We start from the raw sequence: 9,070 nt of genomic DNA, 5'->3' as shown, positions 1-9,070 counted from the left end.
AGTCCCTTTAACCTTCATGAAAGCGGTCTACAGATGGTGACCGGCACATATGAGTCAGGCAATTCTATTACGATGAACCAACTTCCGAGTTTAGAACAAACAGCTCGTAATCGTAATGAAATTCTGTTTCATTAGAAACTGATCTCAATACTTCACTCTTTCAGAACATTACCCAAGTGTGGATAAAAAACATTTTCCTTACCGATTTGATCCATTCGCAATTTCGTGACTGTTTTCGCAAGGTCGTCTATTCCCGATTGGCCATTTAAGATTTCTGAAACATATTAATTAAAACATGATTTTCTACTAGTAACATTTCATATTACAATCATAACAATAATCTATAAGTGAAAATAAAAAACAAAAATCAACTCTCCACCTAGTTAATGCAACTGCAGACAACATTTACTTCAATTTTCTCTGCAGATAATACATAATAATCCAGCCTCCTCAACTATTACAGCAACCTCTCATATTGAGATCACCTTTCATGATTGTCAAGACTTTGAAGGGCATCTCCAAGGTGATTGCCAGCCCTATTGCCTTGAGGTACTTCTTATTGTGAACGAGATTGGAAAGTCGCTGTTCCCTGCAATACGGAGATAGAATAGAATTATTTATAGACTACAGAAAACTACTTCCCAAAACGATTTCTTACATCAAACCTGTTACCAATACTAAATATTCTGCAGTTCTCCAGATATGCACAGGAACATAATACAGCTGTGGAACTGAGGGGTGACTGCTAAATTAATTAAATTAATTTATTCACTAGTGACAAACACACACATTTCACACAGATCACTTGTGACGAGTGACGGCAAGTAAACCGACGTATGCAATGATTTCCGTTAGTAGAAACAAGATGAATAGATAACACCTACTGCAGCAGGACTGCCTCTTGTTTCGCTCTAGCTTCTTCAACCTCTGTCTCTGTCACATCCTGAAAGTATAAGGCGTAGGCATCTCACATTTTGACCACAATGCCACATATTCTTATTTCCATAACATACATTCTATATCTCCCCCTCCTCCTGTATCCCTCCATCCCACACCCACCCTCTATACTCCCACCCCTCCTCCTGCATCCCTCCACCCTGTGCTTAACCCTCTATATCTCCCCCTCCCCCTGTATCCCTCCATCCCACACCCACCCTCTATACTCCCACCCCTCCTCCTGCATCCCTCCACCCTGTGCTTAACCCTCTATATCTCCCCCTCCTCCTGTATCCCTCCACCCCCGCACCCACCTTCCACATGATGATGTTGGAGTCGGCCGCACCCGTGACAATGCATGCCTCATCCTTGGCGATAGTCAGTGCCCACAGTTTGGCTTCATGCTCATCGAACGTCCTGATGCACTCACTCAGCTTGATCGTCCACAGCTTCAGCAGTCCGTCCGAGCCACTGCAACAATGCCCAGGTGATCAGCTAGATGGCAGCACCAACCTACCTATCAGAGTCCTCGACAACCTCCAGTGCAAGCATGTTCATGTCTCTACTAAACATGAATCTGGAGCGAGGGAATTTCGCAAATACTAATATATATACAGTCTATGGCAATTAAAACGATTATTCAATTTACAGCCAGAAGTGTAATTAACCGTGAAAGAACGTATAGAGGCCTTCTGGCCTGAAACCCACAGGCAGTAAGCCTTTAATACCCACCAACCAAAATTTATGTCACAAAACCAAGAATTCCCATACTGATGGGGCTAATTGCTTTCATCTGCCATATATATATATATACATGCGACCAATAACAACATTAAGTCCTTTAGGAGATGATTCGGAGCGTAATCATTCTCTTTATTGTGGTTTCTAACGGGTGTGACAACAGTAAATATATATTCATAGCAATTATAAGTAGAGGGAGATGACAACAGGCCAGATAAAGGGGATTTAATCAATCAACACACCAAATTCAGAATGGACTACCGATCAATAACGCCTAGTTAAGCTATAGAGACTGCGATGGGGTGTGAGCAGGATCTGACCACAAAAGAGGTCGAAGAGGAAAGCCTCAGCGATATAGAGCTATGGTCAGGAGGGACGAGGAAGACCAAAGATAGAGGGAACAGAAGAAGGTAGCGAGCGGAGAAAGAAGAGTACGCTCTCGGGGGCCACTGCAGGTTGCGTTTACGTACGTCATAATATAAATATATATATAGAATAAACTTATCTATATTATAATCGATGCCTTCTTTCATCACTACCAGTGGCAACAAACTACATTTGGCGCTGTGACGTTAAGAACTTGTGTATTCCTTTGCGGTGCAATGAAGTGAAGATGCTACCGCTATACGAGGCACAAACACCGAAACACTGAACAACAAAGATACAACTGGAACAATAAAGAAGAAGAAGAAGAAGAAGAAGAAGAAGAAGAAAAGAAAAATGACACAAAACCAATGACTATTGATTTGCAGCATACTGCAGGGACTGTGACATTCAGAAAGGAGTGTTGGCGTTTTGCCCAGTACGAGCATTGCGTATGGCAATACCTACGAACACTGATGCTGCAGCTAAGACGCGTCTGAGCTAGAACATTTCGATTTCTATGACCTGGCTATCATGACGAAGCAAGGAGGAAAAGAAAGTGAACACGTACACGAACTGTTCACAGCAGCTGAGACAGCAACTGAAATATCCGCTTGATGGCTTCGTCATATACAAGCATATTAGCGAAATACTCGAGCACTTTTCCCACATACATCATGTCCCATACATCATGTGCTAGAGCAATCTAGTTGATGACTAATTGACTGATCAACTTGGCATGACTGACACACACCTCTAGCCGATCACTGTTGTAATAGGACGTTCTAAAAAATTATGCTTAGCAATGACGAGTTGAAAAAAATCAATAATTTGGCATCCACACATGAAACACACAAACACTTGATTAGCTTGACTGGCACAGCAACAATATCTAAGAGGGGCCTGGTGCAGATCACGGCTCTAATCGATGCTGTAACAATGATGATGTAACAACCAAGTTTATATACTTACACCACTGATCAACGAAGTCATGTGAATTACACGTGACCAACCTTACATACGTGAGGCTTACCCCGTCAGAAGTTGCATTCCCTTTGAGATGAACGTCACCTTCAACACGGATGCATCATGTCCCTCAAACGTCTAGAGTGAAGAGAAAGAAGTGATTCTCACATAATGACATCACCTCTACACATGCTATGCATTTCTAAAAATGCTCCAGCTAATGTCTTCGACTTCTTAATTGATTACGGCAACGAAATTAACAAGCACAACTAATTGTATAATGGTTGTCATGCTGCACGCAAGTCGTTACATGCAATGAAGTTAAGTGACAACAAATAAAGAGAATACGTACAATTTTAGAGCGTGCAAAGTATTAACTGAGAATTACCTTGACACATGTGAAATTGTTTAATGCCCATATCTTCACAGTTCCATCTCCAGACCCGGTAGCAATGACCTAAACACAAACATTAAATAGTATGACATCACATTAATTTCACATTGCTTCTTCGTCCACTTGTCGAAATATCAGATTCATACACAACAAGCCCGCTACATGACACAATGATGAACTGTTGACAGCTTGTAATTCATTACATACCTGGTCCACGGGTGAGAACTGCACACACCAGATGCCACGCTTGTGTCCCCTGCATACACCTAGCAGCTTACCGTCATCCGTGCTCCAGATCTGAAACACAACACAACAATCAGTTGTGCACATTGTTACAGTAATTCAATTAGTCACAAATCGATATATACTAACACATTTATTTATTCACATTCTTGTATATATACTAGCTATAGCTTCACACCAACCTTTGCTGTCTTGTCGTGGGAGCCAGTAGCTAGAAGTCTGTCGTTTGGTGACACCGACACAGCATTGATTTCTTTATCGTGAGCTTTCTCGGTGCATTGTACGTGAAGTTTCCGCACGACCGCAGATAAATCGCTTGGTAAGGTCCAGATTTTAAATGTCTGGTCGTCGCTCACGGATACCAAAATATTTGATCGACATCTATCAACAGGAAGAGCAGACGGCGTATAGTTTTGAGCAGAATGTACTACTAAAAAATATCCCATGCAACCAACTTCAGATCAGCTTACAACAAGAAAAGCTCCTAATGCATTGCAACAAAGTACCACAAAGTCGACAAATTGGCATGCACCTGTGGAAAACATGTATAAACTGGTTTACTTTGACTGACCTAACAACAATAGGCAAATTTATTTCACTCAGACGGATAGATCTATTCATTACTGCCCTTAGAATTAACCAGCATACATGCTGACCTTACTAAAAATCATACTCGGAAGGCTCACCTTCCAAGCGCAATGCCGTTGATAGCATGAGTGTGTCCAGCTCCGAAAGCCACGCAGGAAACGATGTGCGAATTACTGTTCATCTCCCACAAACGAAGTGTGTTGTCCTAGAAGTAGAAGAACGGTTTAGTGATTACAGTGTGTACGTGCAACATCAGACATTATATCACATGTGACACCAATAATCTCATCGTTCCCCTTTTAATAAACATCTCCCCAAAATAATAAACATCACTGAAGACACACAATCGCTATTCATTTGAAAGCAGGTAAAAATAAAAGGTATTCAGGGCCACAGTTGAAAAGACTTTGTGCTTAATCAGGATATTATAGTCGGTTTATTTCTTATTAGAGCAATTATCCACTAGCAACTAGCAAAGAAAAGGCTCACCTTGGACGAGCTGGCCAGCATGCTTCCATCGTTGCTGACGTCTAATGCGAGGACAATATCACTGTGCCCCTTTAGCACCTGACAGCAGAACGTTGCCAACTCAAACACCTTGATGTTCGGACTGTTGGTTGCCACGGCGATGTGACTCTCGCCAGCTCCCATCAACTTGATGTCGAGTATCTCATCGTTGAAGCCAACAAACTGAAAAGCATGGTGTCGTTATACTACAAACACACGTTCTGCTCTCACGGAAACCGTACAACGTATGTCGCACACTTTTACTCATTATGTAAAACGAATGAACCGAGAAACGTATGACAGACATGCCACGAACACTCAAATTGCTCAGTGTGAAGCCCTACCACATGATCCATCACCATACTACTAGCGCAATGCTCATTTACCGTGTCTTCTCGTCGTATATATTCAAGCAGATGACCTTGAGAAACAGCGAGGTCGCTTCCGACTATTCGTTGCCCATTATTAATTGCAATCATTCGACGACTGCACGGCGAAAACCTATGAGCATGGTCCTTACGAGAAGCCACAACGAGCGTTCACCTGCTTTTGTTCGGCCAGGTCATCTATTCCGTGCAGCAGGACAGTGTGATCGAATTTCACGACGAGCACGGCCGCCAGCGTGCTGTGGTAGGACAAATGCACGATAGAGTGCGCCACAATCTCACCACCATCGTCCGCACTAGACTCGAGGGCTTCGTCTTTCACGCTCGAGTAAACACACTTGGAGGTCTTTGAGTTCCACACCCGCAGCACACCTACGTCGACAAGCGTCGGTACGGTCAAGATTCACAGATTCCGAAGAGTTATTTCTGAGTGTCCTAGCATTTTACATATATACAACCATGTCGCTGTTTCAGAATTCATAGCGATTTTATTTTATTATATCTATGAGCCCTATAATGGACCATAACTACCTACCAAAATTGTTTGCCAAAGCACCAGCTACAGAAATTCCCAGTGGGTGTATCATTATACCTATAGCCAAACTACATAGGCAGACAAAGAAAAAATAGCTGACTATCTTTCAAAGGTCAGTATACCTCTCTCCCCAGCTGTTAGAAAGTGTAGATCATCAGTGCCACCAACAGGTATGTTCAGCGCCGGGAAAGGTGTATTTTCTCGCAGCAGCACGACCCCTTCAAGTGTCTAGAAAGATAATTTTGCTATATAACTTATAATTTACGATCAGAACTGGTATACAGGGTACAACGGTTAGTATTTACTGGTCTACCTTCATAACTCGGGAACAAGACAACAGGGGTTATCGTTTGCTCATTACCTCATAAACTGGAACAGTTTTCAGCATCTTGCTGGTTTTAAGGTTCCATAGTATGACAACTTTGTCTCGTCCACAGCTAAAACATACATATAAATGATACAGTTAACATGAGATTGACCTGAGGGAATAAAACCGGGTCATGCTAACAGTTCTTTATCATAAGACATAACTCAATGTTGCTACAAACATGGGTAGTTAAAACAAACATTCAAATGTTTTACTATTCACCTGAGCAGAGTGTTTCCATCCTGACTAAAATCAAAGCCAGTGGGAACTGAGAAGTGGCCTTCCAGCTCGCTGTCACATGTTCCCGTCTCTAGGCTCCACACACGCACCTTACAATCCAGAGAGCTGCTAATCACCTGCAGTCTACTGATGTCGGGGTGGAAACAAACAGCACTGAAACAAAACACACAAATTGTTTTCTTCCAAATTGCACAGATGAAAATTATCAAAATGCAAACACAAATAACAATTTACAGGGCATTTAGCCAAAATGTGAACAGGCCCACCCAAAATTTTAAACAGGCCCTTATAGACAAATTAAACAGGCCCTTACAAGTTTGAACAGGTCCTTAATTTTGTTCAATATATTCCAATAATAATAAAAGTATTAGCTTTGTGTTTATTAGACAATAGTATTTATTTTCACAGTTTGTATTAAGAAGTACTCGCCGCAGCCTCCTGTGCAATGGTCTTAGTGAAGTAAAAACTAGTCAGGAAATTGGTAACTATTGTTGATATAAAAGCAAGATATGCAAAATTTTGAATAGGCCAAGTGGACTGATTATATGGGAGGTTGAACCAGCGGTTTAGGAGGTTGAACCGGCAACCGCTGGCAAAATAGCGCTAATTTCGCACACTGAATTTATAGAACTTTGAGGCTTTAATTTCAAGCTTTCAGACTCAGGCGACTCTGCCTGAATGCCCAATGTCTTACAGAAATGAGCGAAATCTATGCTGAACAAGCCTATACAGGTAGTATTGCCACTGACAAATCGACCGTTTTGATTCTTACCTGATGACACCCTGAGAACCTTTCAGGTTGTGTGTGCAGTACTGGCGGACAATGTCCCACACCTTGATCGTAGAGTCTGAGCTCCCTGTTGCCAAGAGTGTAGATGTAGAATCGAATGACATAGTAAGGATCGGTGCTGTGTGTATTGCCTGCAAGTAGGGACATTTCTACTAACTTTGTGCCTGAAATATATCTCATAGACAAGTTTACTATTACATTATTTCATTGTAGTTATTGTATTGTATTGTCACATAATTAATTATAAGTTATTATTTATTCATGGCAATTGATAGATAATAATTGGTATTAAGGGAATGTAACTTATCACTCAAATTAGAAAGGTGGTTATAGCCAAACTCAATTTTGAGTATAGGTTACGTTACTTTAAAAAAAAGATATTTATGAGATTTAAATGTAAACATATTTCCCACAGTAAATACAATATACATGTTCGCATTCAATATATTACCTTCCATGTTCTTATACATTTTTCCTCCTTCCAATCCCACTGCTTCAAAAGGAGATTTTTCGTGGCTATGACAAGGTACTCATCATCCGGACTAACTACAAAACTTGTGATGTCATCTTCACCGTCCTGTCCGACTGTCTTTTCCACTTTCCCTGTCTGGACATCTAGTATTTTCACTTGGTTTCCACAGCAACAAAATAAATGCAGCCCATCATGAGAGAGTTGTACATTTCCACCTTTGTAAAAAGCTTCATATTTCGTCTGTACTGCAAAACTGAAAAACACAATCAGTCAGTTTATGCTGTAAACACTAATTCTAGTTAATTTCTACATGCCCAACACCATGGCTTCTAATCTATACACCTTGCGAACAATATATACATTGTATGTACATTAGCTCTACCGGTGTAGCCACTTCGGTCCCACTACAGGCTATAGGCTACAACCTATGATGGAAATCAGTGACGTTTATAGCATGGCCTGCAATGCTGTTGTCTGTGGCACAATAAAAAATCACCCTGGCCTGCAACATTAACTTATAATCTTTAGACAGCCAGCTAAAAATTCACAAATTAAATTACTATAACGTGACTAAATTGGCCCCAATGCAAACAATTGTGTGACCGAAACCCACATCCATATTTGAATTGAAACGGTTGTAGGCGCCCTGCATTTTTCCAGGGATAGGTGCACAGTCTCTCAACACCACCACACGGGTTGGTGTTGAGCTACAAAGTAGTGTTAGCAGCTGTAAGGAGAAGGTGAGTTAATTTCTTATAATGATGACATTATGAATCTATGATTGAAACACAAGAACATATACATAATCGCTACTGTTATATAGATTTGGAAAGTAACTGAACACAATAATTGATTTAACTTGCTGCCCCCCAAGACACTGTTCACCCCTTCCTGGAAAATGGAAGCACCAACTTGGATGTGTTTTGGTCATGCGATCAATTGCGCATGCATTCCATAAAAGGGCCAATTTGGTCATGTTATAGTGAATTAAACGTGAGTTTATGTTGCAGTCTAGAGTGATTTCTTTGGTGTCACAAACTAGTAGTACTACTACTACTACAGGGTGTGAAATCAACGGGAGTCCAGAGTCAAATACTCCCTGATTTGACATTTATGCAGGAATCCGTGTGACTCCCTGAAAATTCTGCCTTACTAACTAGTTCGTTCCAGAGCACGGCCTCGCGGAATTACCCTATTTTTTTAACAAATATCCAAAGAAAATTTGGCAGACGTGCAACCGCATGAATCTTCAAAATAAGCACATGCGTTATTGTTAATATCTTTAATTTTGAACTTCAGACTGCGGACTCCCCCATTTTGCCGCGGACTCCCTCTTTTTGAGGGCAGTGAGTCCGTTGGACTCCCTTGTTCAAAAGTTAATTTCTACCCCTGTACTAGGTAGTAAAAGTATGTACTACTACTACTAGTAGTAGTACTGTACAGCATTGCTGGCCGTGCACGCTGTAAACGTGTTAAGTGTAAACATTCATCTTCGATTCTTGCCATAGTTTGTAGTACTAGTAGTAGTAGTAGTAGTAGTAG

General features: G+C 41.1%; 1 protein-coding gene across 1 annotated transcript in view; it reads right to left on the bottom strand.

Annotated features, from left to right (window-relative positions):
• LOC106812883 (transducin beta-like protein 3) overlaps positions 1 to 9,070 on the bottom strand; it is a 21,555-nt gene that overhangs the window by 10,764 nt on the left and 1,721 nt on the right. The window contains exons 2-17 of the mRNA XM_014816881.1: positions 7,508 to 7,781; positions 7,039 to 7,187; positions 6,249 to 6,419; positions 6,021 to 6,096; positions 5,782 to 5,887; positions 5,282 to 5,496; positions 4,721 to 4,921; positions 4,330 to 4,436; positions 3,826 to 4,024; positions 3,608 to 3,697; positions 3,395 to 3,463; positions 3,074 to 3,144; positions 1,251 to 1,407; positions 885 to 943; positions 486 to 589; positions 157 to 274 (exon numbers count right to left, since the gene is read on the bottom strand). Coding sequence (XP_014672367.1) covers positions 157 to 274; positions 486 to 589; positions 885 to 943; positions 1,251 to 1,407; positions 3,074 to 3,144; positions 3,395 to 3,463; positions 3,608 to 3,697; positions 3,826 to 4,024; positions 4,330 to 4,436; positions 4,721 to 4,921; positions 5,282 to 5,496; positions 5,782 to 5,887; positions 6,021 to 6,096; positions 6,249 to 6,419; positions 7,039 to 7,187; positions 7,508 to 7,781 — 2,166 coding nt within the window. The remainder of the gene's footprint in view (positions 1 to 156; positions 275 to 485; positions 590 to 884; positions 944 to 1,250; positions 1,408 to 3,073; positions 3,145 to 3,394; positions 3,464 to 3,607; positions 3,698 to 3,825; positions 4,025 to 4,329; positions 4,437 to 4,720; positions 4,922 to 5,281; positions 5,497 to 5,781; positions 5,888 to 6,020; positions 6,097 to 6,248; positions 6,420 to 7,038; positions 7,188 to 7,507; positions 7,782 to 9,070) is intronic.

This window comes from Priapulus caudatus, unplaced genomic scaffold (assembly GCF_000485595.1).
Source record: "Priapulus caudatus unplaced genomic scaffold, Priapulus_caudatus-5.0.1 Scaffold697, whole genome shotgun sequence".
Taxonomy (NCBI): Eukaryota; Metazoa; Priapulida; class Priapulimorpha; order Priapulimorphida; family Priapulidae; genus Priapulus; species Priapulus caudatus.
Note: the sequence above shows the minus strand (reverse complement) of the source record. Positions and strands in the feature narration are given on the sequence as shown.